This window comes from Dasypus novemcinctus, chromosome 3, assembly GCF_030445035.2.
Source record: "Dasypus novemcinctus isolate mDasNov1 chromosome 3, mDasNov1.1.hap2, whole genome shotgun sequence".
In the NCBI taxonomy this organism is placed as follows: Eukaryota; Metazoa; Chordata; class Mammalia; order Cingulata; family Dasypodidae; genus Dasypus; species Dasypus novemcinctus.
In genome coordinates, this window is record NC_080675.1 from 51,478,564 (window position 1) to 51,498,370 (window position 19,807).

Consider the following 19,807-nt stretch of genomic DNA (forward strand, 5'->3'; position numbering starts at 1 on the left):
ACAAGATAATTCATTTTGCTGCTTCAGCTGCTGATTTTCAAGTAATGTTTTTCTCAAAATCTCTCAGTGAAAGCTTATTTCCTCACACTATTACACTTAAAAATAGTATTCCGAAATGCTTTAACATTCTTTCAGGGCTTTGTAATGCTCTGCTGACAGAGAGAACAAAGCTGTTATGTTGCATTGGTTAGTTTTGTTAAGCAAGGGATTGGAATATTAGAAACAGGGTAAGTACCCATACATAATCATTTTCTTTTATACAACAGTATCCAAGAACTGCAGGTGAGAGGGGAGAACTAATTCTTATCTTGATTTTATATGAAGCATTTAAAGTTTGCTGTAAGGCTAAAAATTGATTTTGAAAGAGCTAGAACCTAAAAAGTTTAACAATGGTTAATTTACATAAGTGCTTTATAGTTGAAGGGTTTTTCACATATATTATTTCATTAGTCTCAAACAACTGTGATGTCTTTATTTTTATTTTTTTTAAATAGATAGAGAAACTGAGGCTCAGAATGGCTAAGTGATCTGCCTGGGGTCAAACATATAGAAATTTGCAGTACCTACGAATTCTGACTGCTAATTCTGAACTCTTTTTATAAATACTGTTTTCCTAATTATTATCCCATGGGGAAGAGTTGAAAGCAAAAACACAAATATGTTTTCTGTCTTTTTGTTTACCACAAAACTAAACAGTTTACTAATTAGGGATTTATATATTGATTATATCAGGAAGGTAAATTGTTGATTGTGAAATGTGAATCATGAAATTAAAACATATCTGTGAAAATATGGTTTTATTAGACTCCACCAATAGTTTTAACCAGGGCAAAAAACTTGCAATCAGATTATCAACTAAATCTTTATTTTATTTTATTTTAAACAGTAGACAGGCTTATTTTTAAAAATTTACTTCCTTACAACCCACCATGAACAGTAACATCATTTGATAGATTCTATTTGATGCTCTTCAAGAAGAATCACATTTAGGACTGGAAATAAGAAATAAACATACAAATAGAGAGCAAGATAGATACATATCTTGAAACAAGTGAAATGTCTGAAAGCAGGTGCTTTGGCACCAGACAGGCTGGGCTTCAGGGCTGGCTCTGACACTTACAGGTCAGTATGCCCTTAGAAAAAATTTTTTATTAGGCCTCAGTTTTCTCATCTGTAAAATAAGGATACTAACAACATAAAATATGATTTTTTTTTGGTGAGGGTTAAATGAAATCATGCAAGTAAAATGCTCAGCATACTGCCTGACCATAGAACGAATTCAATAAACTAGAGGTATACTCTACAAGGTGGAACTGTTTCTACACCACGAGAAATAAAAGCAGCAGTACATTCTAATATTCACATAAAACTATTTATTCATTAAACAGTACTTAATGTGGTTATTCATTATTTCACAGAGTTTCCTCTCTGGATACAATACCTATTAGGCATCAGGAGCAGTTAAAAAGAAATTAGAGGGAAGCAGATGTGGCTTAACTGATTGGGCTCCCATCTACCATATGGGAAGCCCTGGGTTTGCTTTTCAGGGCCTCCTTGTGAAGGCAAGCTGGCCCACGCCCGCAGAGAGCTGACAGCAAGATGATCCAACAAAGGGAGACAAGCAGACACAGAAGAACACACAGCAAGTGGACACAGAGAGCAGACAGCAAGCAAGCGGTAATTGGGGGAGGGGTATAAATAAATCTTTAAAAAGAAAAAAGCAATATATGCTTTGTGTTAAAAACAAAAAACAAAAAAACACACTATTAAAAAAAAAGAAAGAAATTAGAAGACATAGTCCTTATTTTAAAAGAGGTTATAATCTTTGGGAGAATCAAATCGTAAGCTGAAACACGCAAAATACAAACACATGTAAAGTACACACAGCCACAATTTCACAGATCCATGAGAAGGCCAGATGAATGGGGGGTGAAAATAAAAGCTGTGGAAGGAGAAAAGAACAGGTAGATGGAGCAGGACAAGGTGTATCCCACTGTGGACACATAGGACTTGTCCTTTTCTCTGGACTTTACTTTTTTTTCTTCTTTTTTTTTTGAGAAGGCACTGGGGATTGAACTTGGAACCTCATACTTGGGAAGCAGGCGCTCAATCACCGATTTCTCTAGATTTTTACAAGATTTTGTTAAAACTCTTGCCTGTTATTTTAAAATGAATGTGGTTTCATATACCAATAATTAGGAAAGGGAAGGAACACATTTGGGAATTCCATTTTACTTACACCCTTCTTTTCTATTTCATGTTCTTACATCCAAAGGGAGCTTTGGGCAACACCAAATTGCCTGTGTTAAAAAGTCCCATTCTATCGCCTAGTTCAAGTTGTTGTGCCATCACACAACTTCCAGGGTGTATACAGCAGAGTTCTCTGACTTGTTTTTAGCCATTCTTCGGAAAATCACTGCCTCATCAACACGTTCACCAGAAAGCCATGAAGGAAAACTTTCAAACTTAAATGGAACAAGTCAGTTAACTTGGCATGAGTAAGGTAAGACAGGGGATATCTTATATAGCAAAATTAAAGCCTCAACCGTACATGCCCTGGTTTGCACCAGATTCCAGGACACTAAAGGTTCTTGAGCCAATTTAAGTGCAAACACCATGGTGCAGCCATGCAAGGCCAAGAAAGAGTAATGTTAGGGAAGGTTTAAACGACCATTAATGAAAACCAGCTGGCTGTGGAAACTTCTATAATCATCACAAGAAGAGATCTGCTTAAAGAAAAAAATAAATCAGTTCTGTGTCCTTTTCACACCGAGTTGAAGGAACTTTTTTATGGTGCAGTTCTGCTGAGTTCTTCTGTTTTGCATTTAAAAGAAAAGGAGTTGAAAATCAGAGTGAGAACAATACTTGAAGTATCAGATTTGCATTTCATTAGCCCGCCATATGGAGTGCAGAACTTCTTGCTTTTGAAATTGTATATATTTATGCTCCTCAACCCCCTGAGGCTGTCTGGACTAAACTCTAGCTCTAATTCATAACAATTTTAGTTTCTCTTAATGTGGCTCACAAAGAGACTTGAGACTTTAATGGATAGTATTTAAGAAAATCTACCTGTCAACATACCGCCATGCACGTGGGCTGTGGGATCAGACAAAGAAACTGTACCTTGAAGGAAAGGGGAGAAGGGGAAGGCCGCCTTTGGGATTGTTCTATAGGTTGCCGAGTTCTTAGTATCAACTGTCACCCAGAGAATGAGTCTCTAATCTCTGTAATTTAAGGACCCTACCAATTCAAACCTTTTAATTGCTTTTAAAGCTTGGAAGTATTATCTTGTGCTGGAGGGTGGCAACTCTGGAGACAAACAGTTCAACATTCTTTACAAGGCAGGAAACGAACCAGCCATCTTAAACAGCGTTTAACTCTACCTTGTTCTACTCAAGTATTTCAAAAATTTGCCATGAGAATTGAAACATCCAGGCATAATTAAAATAAGTTAAGAATGGATGGCTAGATCAGCATTCAGCCTTAGCTCTGCTTCAGGGGATTTAAGCCAAATCCTCCTACTTTAAAGTAGCTTTCTGTGGTTTACTACTTCTGGGCTGCCATGTCAAGTAAGCATCTGGGGGAAAAAAAAGGAAAAGAAAAAGAAAAAAAAGAAAGAACGGCAGTACACTTCATAAAATTGTATTTTAGGTGGCTTCATTTTGCAATGTAAATCACCTTTTTTTTTTTTTTCCCAGAGGGGTGTTTTGGAAAGAGGTCTGTTTTAAGGAATAAAGTAGAGTGAATTTAAAATTGCTACATGTTATCCATATGCACCAGGAGAAATGTTGCTCACTCTGGTTCTGGTTATGTCAATATAGGCCCATTGTGTCCAGTCCACTCTTCCCAAGCCTCTGAAAAGCACAGTCTCTGGTGCCCTGGGGCTTCTGTTTCAAACTGATGCCTTCCTAACATCCTTTACAGAGTGATCTTGGCCACTCACTCTGTAAAGGCTGTCCTCATTGCAGGCACGCAAAGGACCTACACCTCCTCTCCTTCCCTGCCTTGATCTCTGGGATGGAAGGGCCTTCCTTCCAACTGCCTGCTCTGCTTCAGGTAAGACCATCCGTAATAGTCACCTCTAACCTCTAACTTTTGTAGCATATGAGTAAGGAGAGCTTTAAAGAATGACCCGCCACTGTGTGCATATGTAATTGCTAAAATACAACCACGGAATGTGCCACAGGCTTTCACTGTGGTGGAATTTGGTATAATGACTGAATTGCTGGGAAATAAATTCCTAGTCCGCAAGATAAGAAATAGAGAAGTTTGTCACCACTGAGAATGAAACGAGCAGGAGAGAAGAAAGATGTAAGTGTGGAAAGGCAGAAAATCTTGACATCATATTTGAAACATTCTTATTCTTTGTCCCTGTGCACAAAAATCAGTCAGCAAGTCTGACTGAGGGTTTCTTCATATCGCTCCATTCTGCCCCTCATCACATCTCATATGGAAACAAAACAGCCTTCTAGCTGATGGCTGCCCTTGCCTCCCGCACTCGACCCCTTCCAATCTATCCTGCAGACTTGAGCGGGACCAATCTTAAAACCCTACTAAAACCAATCAAACACCGTTATTTTCCTGAACCAACAGCACCAGTTCCTGATCCCTTGGGTATGTATGTACTCAGCTGTCATTAACTGAGCAGCTACCACATGTGGGCACTCAGCCAGGGGCCCTACTTCTAATTCTCTCAAGCACACTGCAAGTTACAACTTTCATTATTTCCATTTCACAGATGAGGAGGTTATGACTTGAACATGGGCTGACTGACTCCTTTATAAACCCGCCTAGCCCTATTGAATGTATGTCATCTCATTAACTCCAATGGATAATTTTCTGCTACATTCACAAGGCTCTCTTTACTAGCTATGCTTCTAGCCCTTCTGTGCGTTTGCTCCTGCTGCACGCCTTGCTTGGATTTGCCGTCCCCCTCCCCTCTGCCTACCTACCTGTTATTACCCTTCAAGGCCCATCTTCTCTGATAAATCCTGCTGTTGCCTGCTCACACTTTATTGATCCCCGACTCTTTAAAGGCAGAGCAGTCTAAGTTGACAAATCATCTCACATATTTCCTTTTTTCTTCTCCAGTTAGCCAGGAAATTTTACAGACAGCAACACTACCTTAAGTATTGGTACATCCTATTGCACCAAGCATTGTGCTAAGCAAATGCTCCAAAACGATGACTGACTAAGAAAAGAGGATCAAACACAGGTCATATTATCTCTTCCCTCCTTTAAGTTCTAGCTCCTTTTGGGTGCAATAAGGCAGTGCATATGAAAAGGGGGAAAATGAAAGCGAGTTACACTACTTACTGGTTAAAAAAAACAAACAGAAAACAAATTGACATGAAAACGGCTTAATTTTTTCCCCCTTTAACACACATATATAACGTATCAGCCACATACTTTCCTGACAAGAGCGTCAAACTAATGATCACTGTCCAGAGAAGTATGTGTGGTACTGAATCTTGTGTGAGCTAGGAGGTTTTAGAACCTGATCAATAAGGCCCGGTAATGGTAATGGGGACTTAAAATCACTTTGTTGTGCAAAATTCACTTTTTTAATTGCGCACATTGTAACAGGATATATTCATTAAATTGGGTTTTGATTGATAGTCTAATAGAATTGGGACAAGTTCTTAAAATTGCCTTCTAGTGAGAATTTAGACACATTACAGTTCTAAGTCACCTTAGGCTTTGATGCTTTTGAGTTAACAAGGGAATTACATACCATAAATATGAAATAATTTCTTTGGTAATGGAAAATTTGCCAGGGAGAGTTGCAAGCTTATCTATAACTAGTGTAATTATCCTGGTTGTCACCTAATACTGAGAATAACCTGTCTACCAGGAACTGGGTCACAGTTTTTACTCCTACAGGCATTGAAATGTTATAGAAGATCAGATTGATAGTGCCCTCTGTCAATTTGTTCTAAAGTGGTCATTTGAACTATACATACCGTGGTTCTCATAAGAAGAAATTCCAGGAGTTAAGAAAAGGAAAAACTTCCCCAAATTGTCATTTAATTTAGCTATTAAGAAAGGTATTTATAAAAGGTAAAAACAAAACAAAACAAAAACCACTGTGTATATATAGTACAAGAAAAATAAATAGGCTTTCAAATTATTTTTCCTAAAGTGGTTAGATCTGCTGTCTAACCTGAGATTTGCTAGCAGAACAAATGTGGAAGGAAATACAGGGCCTTGCCATGCATATTTCTTCCAGCCAGAGGCAGAAATGTTAGGCTAATAGAATGGTTCGTGTTACTTTACAAGTTGCATTAAAATTCAGTGATCTCAATAAACTTCAATTTCTCTTTCTCTAAGAGAAACACTTGCTCCCTAAAGTAATATATATCTGGCTAATAATCAAACTTCCATGCTGAAAACCAAGCAGCAGCTCTTTGTGTTAGAAGAAATTCACTCCAAGACCATCTAGAAAATAAGGACCTCTACTTGCCCTCTTTAATCTCCCTAAAAGAATCCAAATGTAACTTTCTTTCCAGAATGTAACCAGTGTGACTTATCTTTAAAGCCCCAATGTCCCGGATACTCTACACTTTCATTCATCTCATAAGCATTAGGTATCTGTGCCTAATGTGAGTGTCTCTTTCAGAGAAAGAAGAAACTACATACAGAAAAGCTACTTGAAGTGCCCAGAACAACCTAACACATTACACTGCCTGAAGCTGCAATATGATTCCAACCTACCAAATTTCCTTTCTGCATTTCAAGTTTCAAGGCCATGATGGTTTACTAATTACAAGAAAGATTTCTGAACAAGGCTGAATGCATAGATTAACATTTCACTGAGGTTTGTGATTTGTATACCATTTTAGTCAAAAAATGTTCATATGACATTGAAGTATAAAAAGGTGACATTAGAAAGCAAAATTAAACAAAGCATATTCCTCATTGGTCCTGATTCCATGACAGTGCTAATGACCAGCCAAAATATCTCCAATGCCAAGAAATATAATTAAAGTGAAATGTTGTCTATTTTGTCAATAAAGTCCATTTTGTGGGCTCTCTGGGTGGGGAAAATCAATTTAGGATGCTCTGGTTTTTAAATTTTGGAATCTGTGGAAATTAAACTCTAAGAAAGCAGGCATTCAGCTTAGTATATTCTACTAGGGAAAGTAAGCACAAGAGTTCTCCTCAAACAGAAGAGAATCCAAAGAACTGTATTTTAACAGAGAATAATTTTTTCATAAATTACAAACATATGGTTCTGAGCTACAAACTAGAAAAGTTGATCCTACTAGAGATGTTTATTCAATGTCAACAATACCTTGATAGAAGGATGTTGCAATTCTGAGCTCTCCGACCATCAATCACTGAAAGCTCTTTGACCTTAAGTTTGGAACTCAGTGTGTCATCAATGGCATCTGCTTCTTTCTATAAAGAGCAAGAAGGAAATCCATCAAAGTCAAACAGTGACATTCAGACTTCAGACACATGCTTTTTTTTTTTTTTTTTTTACATTTTCTGCTTACAAACACATACACACACATGTGCACAAAGCTGAGACAGTGAGGTGGGGAGTGAATGGATATGGTAGAATCCAAGGCTAAAATAAGTTGGTAAAGGGAAATAATAAAAAGATCATATTTGAAAAGCTTATTTGGAAGTACAGAGTGTTTCAAAGTTGAAGATACAAAGTGTGCATAAATTGTCAGTGAGTGGTCCTCTCCATTTGTTCCCCAAATCTCTATGGAAAGCTGACAGAAGAACTGTCACTATGAATCAAGCTCAGCTGAGTTTAGCCACTACCATTTCAGCCACTTGAAGGGACCATTCATCTCTAAACCGTCTGCATCCTGAGCACTCAAAAAGCTGAATAATAACACTTCCTTAATATCTTCATGTGCAACATGAAGCTCCCAAGCCCAGATGGTACCTTTCATTACCCAGGAACCTGATGGACAAAGGGAAAGGGGAAGTTTAAGACATTAGTTCAACTATTTTAATTAACAACACAGGACTTGTTACATACTTTGCTGTTGTAGAGAAAGCTGTATGCAAGGATAGCCAATCAAAACTTACAGTGAAATAGGCATAAAACAATTACATGTAAAATACTGTTTGAGTAAACTGGGTGGGCATCAGAGGTATTAACAAGAGAAAAAGTTCAAGGCAAAATCAGAGATGAACTGGATAAATAGCAAATTTGATTTTATTAGAGGTCAGGATCAATTAAATGGACCACAGCATTTTTAAAATGTAAGGAAACCAAAGGGCACTAGAATTCTACAAGAGTTTAGGAAATGAACAAACAAAAAAACTAAAAAAAAAAAGTTGAGGAAACAAAGACAATATGGAATTTATAACTCGAGTCTCCATGTAATCATACTTCAACTGTCTCATATCTTGCTGAGATTTCAGACATATCTTTATATAATTGATATTTGGTCAAGAATTGAGACTTGTCTAAAAACAAATGGGATAATCAAGAAATTTCAAGCTTAAAATGAGCCAATGAGTTATATTAAGCAAGGTTTAGCTCACTTACCTGCTTGGAGTTACTGTTCACAAAGAAATCCTACAGCCATGGCAGAAGCATGGAAAAGGTAAATCAGACACATGCAGTTCAGAAATCACAGCAACAAATGTGAGAAAGTCAAAGCAGTCAAGGAAATCATGGATAAAGGATAAAAGATGATGATTTATGTCCCTAGGAATATCAATGAAAGCTGATGAAGATGAGACAGTCTAGGTAATGTTACAATGAACAGCACAATATAATCAATTGAGGTAGAAAAGGATGGAGAAATTTGATGTACACAGTTTGCAAGGGTGGCAAATCAAATTCAGAAAACAAAGTCTTAAAACATCCCCAGAAAGACCCAAGCTGGGAAAGGAACAAATCCTACTTTAAAGGGCCACTGGGCTCCATTTAATCAATATAGCAACTTTCACTTGAAATGAGAGACTATCAATCAATTTCATCAACTTGGAAAAAGTACTCCCATGTAAAACATGTTTTGTTTTATTTATTTTTTGGTGGGAATAATCTCCTGTCTCTTTGGGTCATAAGGAAAGATTACAAAAACAAGCAAACAAACAAAAACAAAACAAAAAAACCCAACCCAATAAACAAAAGGCAAGTTCAACAAGACAGGCCAGTAACATAATTCTCAATACCCCTGAGGGTCCAAAGAACACCTGTGGGCACTACAGCTGGGTATAAGGAAAAATACAGACCATGCAATAAGAGATAATAAGTGGGTCATACATGGCGCCACCAGTGGCCCTGTCCCAACTGCCCCAGGATACTAAGTAAACAGCCACTTCTTGAAATCATTCATAGAACAGACTTGGATTGAAGAAAAAGAAAAGAGGGAGAGGGAATTGATGTGTTGTTATAAGAAAGCTCTATCTTTTGTTGCATACTTTTGCAATGTTGGAATGAATAAAGTTTCGGTGTGCAAAAACAAACTCCAGCTTTTGGGCCAGCAACTTGCACAACCAGCATTTGCTTAGCAGATTCCTTAAGGTCTCATTGGACTTGGCAGCACTGCTAAGGCCAATTTTACAAGATGAGCTGCTTCACATAATTCTAGTGGGAAACAAAAATGTGTCCTCCCTTTGCTCCCCCTGTTTCACCCATACAAGGAGGGTTTGCTTTTCTAGAACGGTGTTCAAAAAATAAATTGATAACCACAAGAAAACTTTCTTCCCTGATATCACAGTTTTCTGTGTCCCTATTGTAGCTGTCAAGTTTTCTACTCTCCCAAGGTTTGCTAGCACTCTTTTCCTGTAAAAGTAGTTTCCTTTCAAGAGCAGAAAAGACTGTGGCCAAATGAACTCCATGAGGTCGTCTTAACCTACTTTTCTCTCTTAAAGAGACAATTGCTAGTTGAATTACATCCAGCTCTTGCTGGCTTTCAAAGAAGAAATTTCTACAAAGTTCTTGGAATTCATTCTACAATTTATGTTACATTCTACAAATTAAGTTCCAAGTGCCAGTAAATTAAGACTAGTATCATGGGCTATGGAATCAGACAACTGTCATATCTGGGTGTGTTGCCTTGAGGTCAATCTTGCTAGCTATAAAATGAGATAAATAAACTGGATTATCAGTGTGAATTTAAATGCAATAATGCGTGTGAAGTATTTTGTATAGCACCTGACATGTTTTTCAGCTCAATATTTGGTGACTAACATATAAGTATAATTATCTTTTAAGTTGATGAACAAGTTCATTTTATCCCTTTTTGCTCTGCTTTCAGCTGAGTTCTAGAAGAGCTGATCAGGATCTTCTGTTTTTAACCAGCAGCAGCAATAAGTGTGGCAGCCAAAGTAATATATCTTATCTTTACAAAGATGGGAATGAGGAATGCCATGGAAGAGCCTGGTTACTTTTTTGCCTAACAATTTCCCTTCTTTAAGAGTCCTTTAAGTAATGATGCTTCCAGACCTATTTCAAATGAGTTAAAACACTTCAACCTTAAATCATTCACTCAAAAATTTAAAAAGACACTTCTACCTAAGAAGATGTCTGATTTTCCAGATGATTTTTGGTATAGGGCTGAGGGTTTGACATTAAATTAGGAGGTTAGGACTTGCCTTCTCCAGAATCAGTGCTGAGAGATTCCTATAGGTAAAGTTCCTCAGTAAAATCATCATTGAACATATCATAAATAATGATAATCCTTACACGAATGGCTCTTAACTGAGGTTGAGATCCCTTTGTAAATCTGATAAAGGTAGAGATGGTTCTCCAGAAAAACGCATATACTAATTTATACAGAAATTCCTGAATTTGATTAACGCTTACCATGGCGCCCAGTTATAGGGGGAAAAAAAGCACTATTTTCAATTCTCTCTTCTGCCTCTACATGTTATGGTAAAGGACCAAGCATTCTGAAGTAAGGAAATAATTCACTTTTTAAATGTGCACACTATATGTATGTACAGAACAATTCAAATTGTAAAAAGGAAATTCTTTGACAGTTTACACAAAATTACAAGATACCAATGAATGTGCCAAATGGGTTCCCAAGAATGACTTGTATATTACACATTAGTAGAGTATATTACAATGGAGCCTGGAGCCCCGGATGACAGTTATCATTTGCTCCATAAATCAGAGCAGGGAGGCTTTGAAATGTGCTGATAATTGGACGCTTAAAGAAGAGACTTCCTTAAGCAAAGAGGAGGGAGGGGGTATGGATATAATGAGCTGCTAATTTGCTACTAAGATATGAATCCTTTTAAGTAAATGCAGCTTGCTGAGCTCATTTTCCCTCAGTCCAACACCCTTCACATCACTGCCTGGATAGGAAGAAATCAACTGAGAGCACGTCAAGATGAAAATTTCCCATAAAAATGAGAAGAGTATTATTTAATTGCATCGGAAATAGTACTGCTTTTCAATGTATATGGTATGTATTAAAATAAGTTTTTTTGTGGGCTGACCTGGAAATTATTGATACTAAATGGAAAAAAAGAGGTTCTGAGATTCAAGAAACTGACTTTCAAGTGAACATTTGGAATTTGAATAAGAGAATGACAGCACGCTATTAAATTCCATTTCATGTGGTACATAAGCTTACATAACCGGCTCTGCACACCTTTGATATCCACACTGGGGAAAAAATGCTGAATAGGAGTGGTCTTGTTCTTAAAACAGGAGTTAAGAAAATCCTCTACAAAGCTTGACTTTCATGATGAATAAAACCATGGACTAGTATGATCAAAGAGAAACTAAGAATAATGCTACTTTTAGACCTAATTCTGACACCTGTTGGGACAACAAAGACACACTGAGCCATGTTTTTGTTATCTGTAAAATAGGAATAATATTCATTTCATAGAAATGGTGGGAGGAGTAAATAAGGAAATAACTATAACAGGTCTTTGGAGACAAATTTTTAGGCTTGATAGATTGGGAACTGTGTTTATTGCACTCAGCATCAGGAATGTAATAGATACTTAATATTACCATCTTTCAGTTCTGTATTATGGTTATTTTCAGATTATTCTTGTTTCTGCTTTTAGACTATAAGTTGCTTGATGGGACTGTACAACAGTTTAATATATTTGAATCCTTTGAGGCCCTTCATATAGAACCTTAAACCCAAAGCAGATAGTATAAATATCTGTTCTGATTTTAATGCTATATTTCTCAAATCAACCAGGCATATTTTATTTGTGTGCTTATACCTCTATATCTGTCTCTATCTCTTTATATCTATGTATCTCTCCCCTAAGTGTCATTCCTCAGTGTTCACCTAAACTGTATTAATCTCATATTTGCTGAGATTTTTTTCTAAAATCTTATTCTGTATAGTGTTCTGTTGCATGCATGCAGGTAATGTTATTCATTCGTTCATATACCTCTCTGAGAAATTTACCCAAACAACTCACTGATGCCCAGAGAGTTGACCAGGGTTTCATAACTCTGGAGGGAAGAAATAGGTTCCCAACATTCATTTGGGAATGGAAAAGAAAAAATTCAAGTGCAATGATAATTATATAATGCACTGCCATTGCCAAGACTGAAATGAAAATGCATAGATCTTTGATGTTGCCATTAGTCATGAGACCAGGTGATAATTCAATGACAGGCACTCCATTTCCTGTACTCTGTCCTACATATTCTTACTAGAACATCTGAATCTTTCTATTTTCTGCCCATCAACCTTCAGTAAATTCAATAAAATGGCCCAAATACACACTCATTTAGAAATGTCTTTAAGGTTTAAAAAGCCTCATCTCAAATTCTTGTACCAAGAGGGGAAATGTACTTGAATTACTCTAGCTAAGCATTTCAGATATACTGAGTTTTTTTTTCTGCAGGGAGTACTGTTGAAAATATGGTCACAACTGATATTACAAGTCTACCTAGTGTGAAGTACAACTATTACTGAAATGTTGTGGTCTATCTTGACTGGGAAGACTGCAAACTACTTAAACAGTGATTGGTTGCTAGGAGACAATTGCCCAATTGTTACGCTTTCTGCAACCCTTCCTCCCAGAGCTCTTGAGTACTGTCCACATATTCATCCCAAAGAATTTTGGCAGCATCTTCCTGCACCTTCAGCTGAAAGCCAGTTAATCATGAAACTTGTAAACTTGGATATTTCAACCACCTGCCTTCACAATAAATGCAACCCACATGCTCAGACTTGAATAGTATTGTTAGGAATAAAACTGCTGCTTTCCCTTCCTTTAATTTACTTCTCTACGTTTTTAAGCCTCTATCTTAGGCATAGAATGGACCAGTATTGCAGACAAAAATTTAACTGGGAAATCAACAGGACATGTACCCAGGTCAGAAGATTCTTTGATCCTATACCAGGAAATTTGTTAAAATGTCCCATGACTTCATGTCAAGGCCCAGAGGACATCTTCCTGGGACAGCAGAGAGAGGAGGCACATTATAACCAATCAGGAATGAGTTTGGTTCTGAGCACATGCTGCAGGAGGGCTCTAAGTATGCCTCTGTCCCTTAAACAATAGTGGTTGGCTTTCCACTGGACAATGCCATCTTGTCTTTATCTTCACTTGATGTGTACAACATCACACAAGTTTGCCTTCATCCTTACAGAGGACACCAACTGAGGGTTTCTATTTTAGTGTTCATGTCACCATGGCAGACAACCATCTATATTTTTATACTTTATATTTATTAAAGTAGAATAAAGGATACTACAGAGATGCTTTCCCTCTCAGGTGAAAATATTCTGGGTAAAGAACACAATGTTTTTTTCCATTTCAGATGTGTCAAAGGCCATATTAAAAATAAAAAACACTCAGCTTTAAATTGGGATATATGGACTCACCCAGGACAACTAACAGAAGGATGATGATGGACAACACCCATCCCAAAATAAGAGAGAGCACCTACAACTGCAAGCAGTTGTAGTTCCATCCATCTGTCCCATGAGATCTGAGGCCCCTCTCAATCGGAAGCACAGTAGGCATCACCATCCCCAAATCCTCAAGATTGAGGAATGAACAAACATAAGGGGTGAATGCAACTGCAGACTAAATTAGATGTATTATTCTAATAATGGAAGAACTTGTAACATCGATATAAAGGCAGTGGTACCAGAGATTCTGAGGGGAGGGAGAAGGAAAAATAGATGTAACACAGGGCATTTCTGGGACCTTGGAATTGTTCTGCATGACATTGCAATGACAGATACAGCCATTATACATTTTATCAAAACCTATAAAATTATGCAGTACAAAGTATAAACCATAATGCAAACTATAGACCATGGTAAGTTCCAATGTTTCAATATGTGTTCATCAACTGTAACAAATGTACCACATTAATGAAAGATGTCGTTAATGGGTAAAAGTGTGTGTGGGTGGGGGGTATATCGGAATCCCTTGTATTTTTTGTTATAACATTTATGTAATCTAAAGCTTCTTTTAAAAAAAGAAAAAAAAAGAAATTGGTTTATAGGTTGGAAGCTTTTTATTAATGTTAAATTGCTTGAACTTGATAACTGATTTAAGGTACTTATATAAGTGATTTCCTCGTTCTGAGGAAATGTGCATGGCTATATTAAGTGTTCAAGGGGCACGATGTATACAACCTACACACAAGTGTTCAAAACTGACTAATTAGATAGATGGATGGATAGATGTATCTGAGGGGGAAGTAGGGGCATATTGGAGTTCTCTATATGAGTTATGAATTATTTTTTTTAACTGTCCTATAGATTTGAACATATTTTAAAAATAGTAATGAAAAGCAAAATCCTCAGCTTTTGATCCTCCCTGGCCTCTGTCCACCTTCTGCCTTGGTGCTTACTATTTCTCTTCTGAGATATTCTCACTGTGGAGCTGAGCCAGACCTCAGTAGACAGGAAGTCTGCTGCTTGTGTGAGGATATTCCACCTTAGATATGATTCACATGGGAGTTAAGGGTCTCCCAGCAAATCCTGAGGAAAGCCCCTGTGCAGATGCCCGACGTTTGTGAGTTCCTGTTTGTAAGTTCTTTCCCTTCATCAACCCTCAGTCATCTTTAAGCACCTTTTCTCTCACATTCCTGGACTCAATTTTTCTCTCCTCGGGTTTCTGACTTACCAGTGCCTACTTTGAATCCCTTTCTTTATTCTTCTAAAGTCTCCATTTCTTGTCACCTTCTTGGGACCCTAAGAGGCTCTATTAACATATGCTTTTGAGAAGTGTCAGGCACCACAAAGATCTGACGTGGGCTCATGCTGTAACATAGAAGACCACATCCACACGGATAACAGCAAGCACTGAATCACGTTTTCTTGCTCCTGAGACGAAAGCTTTACTCATTTTTCATTAGCTTCTCTGGATTCTCTCGTCCTCTGTATCACTGCCACCTCCACACTTTCTCAGTCTTTGCAACCCCACTTCTGAGTCTATGTTATATTCATGCCAGAGTAAACACCTCTCCAGGTTCTTTCTAGTTGATAAATAATATTTAATTATCAACCATCATAATTCTATAAGTTCCATCTAAGGAAGTGGATATGGCTCAAGCAATTGAGCTCCTGGCTACCACATGGGAGGTCCTAGGTTTGGTTCCCAGGGCCTCCTGGAGAAGGCAAGCTGGCATGATGGACAGGTGCAGTGAAGCTGATGCAACAAAGAGACAAAAAGAAGAAAGGCAATGAGAGACACAACAAATCAGGGAGCTGAGGTGGCTCAAGTGACTGAGTGCATCTCTCCCACATGGGAAGTCCCAGGTTCAGTTCCTGGTGCCTCCTAAAGAGAAGACGAAGAGACAGGAAGTGCAAATGATGGGGGGGGGGGCGGAATTACTAAAATAAATATTTAAAAAAATGAAAGTCTCATCTATTTCAAAAAAAAGCAACTCCCACCTCTGATAATAATAATTAGATACTATATATATATACACACAGTTAAAAGTCAGACAAAAAAAATGGCTTTAAACACAAGCACTGAGAAGTGGCAGTACAAGTTAGAGTTTAAGAGAATGAATGAAGCATGGTATTAGGATTACATTTCTCTCCCACTACTATTTTTTTCCTGTTGATCCACTTTGATTTAGCGCAAGTGATTACAATATGCGGACATCCTTAACCAGTATAGACAAGGTCTGGTGCACACACCAGGGTAGGAAGCTCCCTAATAAGGAGCATATATATCTTCAACTTGTGTACACACACCAGTGGGCACACAGACGCACACATACCATGCTGCTTTGTAGGAACATACCACCACAGACCAAATGGCCTAGAATTAAGATGCCTACCATAGTAGGGCTATGGCAGATGGACAAGAAATCATGCAATATGACATGATTTTGATTTTTCACTTTTTTTTAGCATCTAGTGGGCACATGATGTTACCTGCTGTCTTTGGTAGGCAGAAAAAGTTCTTTCCAGGTCTTCAAGGTCTAGAATTTTAAAGACTTTTGCATCATCAATTTCGGTCCATACTGTTCCTTCCAGTTTGTTCTGCAAACATCAAGTTAATAAATTCTATGTTTTATAGTTCTACACAGAAAAGATGGACATGGTTACACAGATTGCTGCTGTATCAAATTATTCTTTCTACCAGATGTTCAAAGTTAGCTGCTTTGGGTAAACCATGCATCATTTAGATGAGAAGCTTTATCACGTAAATATCTGAGATGATGAGAAACCCAAGTCCATGCTAGAAAATGAAATCATTTAACAGCCATTTTCCTTTCAGTGAGATAATACAATAAGCTGCTAATGCTATTAGAGGGAAAATTGGAACAAATGACTTACCTCGGGCAGCTTAGACCAGTTGAAGGATTTCAGGGCATTTGTGGGTTGAGGAATGTTTTTCTTCTTAAGTGCCAAACCCAGTGGAGCACCAGGAGGTGGCATGATTCCCCCTAAGGGAGGAGGTCCTGGGGGAGGAGGAGGGCCACCGGGAGGGAGGGGAGGTGGAGGAGGTGGCAGCATTCCACCTTGCAGAGGCAGGGGAGGAGGCAGAGGAAGGAGACATCCTGGCCCAGAGGAAGGAAAGGGTCCCCCTGGGGCTCCAGGTGAGGGTCCACCTGGGACTGAAGCACAGACAGCCCTCTGAAAAGAGAAAAAGAGGATAGGAGAAGATCAGTAGAAGAAGTAAATTCATTTAATGGTTTTGAGAGTCTGTAACTTTGCTATAATGTATATTAGAGAGAAATTCACACTTCTGAGGACGTGGTTTAAACGATCAGTAACTCAAGTGGACTTTTCAGAGCCTTCATGGACTCTGTTCAGTCACACCTTCGTATTTGGTACCTTTGTGCATTTTTAAAGCATTCACGTAGATCTCTCTTCCTTCACCATTGTATGGTTTGGTTTTCACAAAATTAGTTTTCATTTGCAGAAGCTAACATTATTTCCATCATTCTCATTAGAGGATTTATATTTAAGATGCATACCCCAAACCACTTCTGCTGCCTAACTACGCAATAGCAGAGCAAACAAGTCGCATAACCGTTGTGTTAAATCATATAGGATGTTTCAGATTCATTGCCCCAGTCAGAAGTTTTCTAGTTAACAGAGAATAAGTGAGGCCTTGCCAGTGGCCCAGGAACAGAAGAATCCCCCTGGCGGCCCCGGTCTGTGCCCTCACCCTGTTGAGCTCGTGGAGCTGTGCTGTGAGGTCTGCCACCTGCTGCTTGACTTGCTTGTGCTCAGTAGTCTCCTTTTCAAGTTTCTCTTTCATTTTATTTAAAGTCTGCATCATCTCTTCCTTCTCTTGGGTCTTGGCATCACATTCTCTCTCTTTCTTTTCCAATTTCTGTTGTAGTTCATTGTGTTCTACAAATGAAAACAATTAAGACATGAAAACAGGAGATTCTTCAAAGCCTAAGTATTTTCCCTAATGATGACAGAGACTGTGAGGCTCTTTATTGTGTAAATCTTCTTCTTTAGCAAGGTTTGGAGGAATTTGCAATCTAAATGGTACTCATGTTTGGAGGGGGCTTCAGAGGAACAATTTTATTAACTACATCTGCAAAAGACTAAATGCTTTTGCATCCATAGTTCTAAAAATGAAACAAGGGTTTGAGCAACCATTAGTCAAGGTTTAGTATTTAATTCAGAATTCTGTCATAGAGATCTTCCCTTTAGCAACTCTAGGGAAAATGAATATTAAAAGGCCTCATAAAAGTCCAGCTTTTTAAAATTAGCTTTATATTTGCCTGCTTTCATTGGACAAACACAAGGGCTGAAAGGAAGGATCATGTATTGCAAGGAAGAGCTGCTGCCAGACTCAGGATTTGTTCCAACTTGGAGTCATTTCTTCTACCCTCCTCCCTCCGAGAGGGATTGCTGGACCTAATTATTTTATCTGCCAGGCAAACAATTATTAAAACTTGTGAAAGCAAATGTTATCATCTCAGTATTAAATATTTTAAGGAGAGTAGTAATGGCTGGGAATGAAAATCATGGTAATTGGGGGAGAGAAATATTAGTGCTTACCTGTAGTTTTATTGACTTCCAGTCCTGCTAAATGGAACTGGGCTATCAGTTTAGCATAATACTTATTCACATTGTCAATTAAAAGATGCTTGTGATCTCCCAACAGCCTTTTTTGCAAAAGTGGGAAAACCAACTATCAAATTTATATGGAAGATTAATGGGCCCTGAATAGCCAAACAGAACTTAAAAAGGAAGAATAAAGTTGGAGGAGTCTCACTTTAAAGCATATTACTTAGCTACAGTGGTAAAAACAGCATTATTCTGGCATAAAGACAGACACATAGACCAATGGAAACAAATTGAGAACTCAGAAATAGACCCTCCCATCTACAGTCAAGTGATTTTTGACAAGGCTGTCAAGCCCTACCAGCTGGGCCAGAACAGGCTATTCAACAAATGGTGCTGGGAGAATTGGATATCCATATCCAAAAGAAAGAAAGAAGACCCATATCTCACACCTTATATAAACATTAACTCAAAATGATCAAGGACCTAAATATAAAAGTGACAACCATAAAACTCCTTGAAGAAAATGTTGGAAAATATCTTCAAGATTTTGTGGTAGGTGGTAGTCTATTAAACCTTATACTTGAAGCACGAGCAACAAAAGGAAAAATAGATAAATGGGACAGCCTCAAAATTAAACAAGTTTGCACCTCAAAGGACTCTTGTCAAAAGGGTAAAAGGAAGCTGACTCAACAGAAGAAAATATTGGGCAATTATATATCCAATAAGGATTAATATCCATGATATACAAAGAGATCATACAATTCAACAATAAAAAGATAAACTACCCCATTAAAAATGGACAAAAGACTTGAAAAGACAATTGTAAAGAAGAAATACAAATGGCAAAGAAACACATGAAAAAATGTTCAACACCTCTAGCAATTAGGGAAATGCAAATCAAACCTACAGGATATCATTTCACACCTAACAGTCTAGCTGTTATTAAAAAGTCAGAAAACTGTAAATGTTGAAGAGGATGTGGAGAGATAGGGATGCAGAATGGTATAGCCACTGTGGAAGACTGTTTGGCAGTTCCTAAGGAAGGTGAATATAGACTTGCCATGTGATCTTGCAATACTGTTACTAGGTATACACCCAGAAGAACTAAGAGAAATGAACAGACATCTGCAACCAATGTTCATAGTGGCATTATTCATGTTTGTCAAAAGTCCATCAACTGATAATGGATAAACAAACTGTGGTGAATACATACAATGAAATATCATGCAGTGGTAAGAAGAAATGAAGTCATGAAGCATATGACAACATGGATGAACTTGGAGTGTAGCAAGCCAGGCTGAAAAGGACAAATACTGTATGACTGCGCTATTATGCACTAAATATGCTATGCAAATTAATGGAGTTAATAATTAGAGTACAGGTCACCAGAC

The 19,807-nt window shown here is 37.8% G+C and overlaps 1 protein-coding gene across 6 annotated transcripts in view; it reads right to left on the reverse strand.

The window, feature by feature from the left end:
- DAAM1 (dishevelled associated activator of morphogenesis 1) overlaps positions 1–19,807 on the reverse strand; it is a 176,740-nt gene that overhangs the window by 27,294 nt on the left and 129,639 nt on the right. For 3 of the 6 annotated variants that reach the window (XM_058293354.1, XM_058293353.2, XM_058293351.2), the window contains exons 13-17: positions 17,557–17,744; positions 16,719–17,018; positions 16,314–16,421; positions 8,516–8,545; positions 7,295–7,401 (exon numbers count right to left, since the gene is read on the reverse strand). In XM_058293354.1, coding sequence (XP_058149337.1) covers positions 7,295–7,401; positions 8,516–8,545; positions 16,314–16,421; positions 16,719–17,018; positions 17,557–17,744 — 733 coding nt within the window. The remainder of the gene's footprint in view (positions 1–7,294; positions 7,402–8,515; positions 8,546–16,313; positions 16,422–16,718; positions 17,019–17,556; positions 17,745–19,807) is intronic. The other 3 variants (XM_004452468.3, XM_058293355.2, XM_004452469.5) reach the window with 1 other exon arrangement.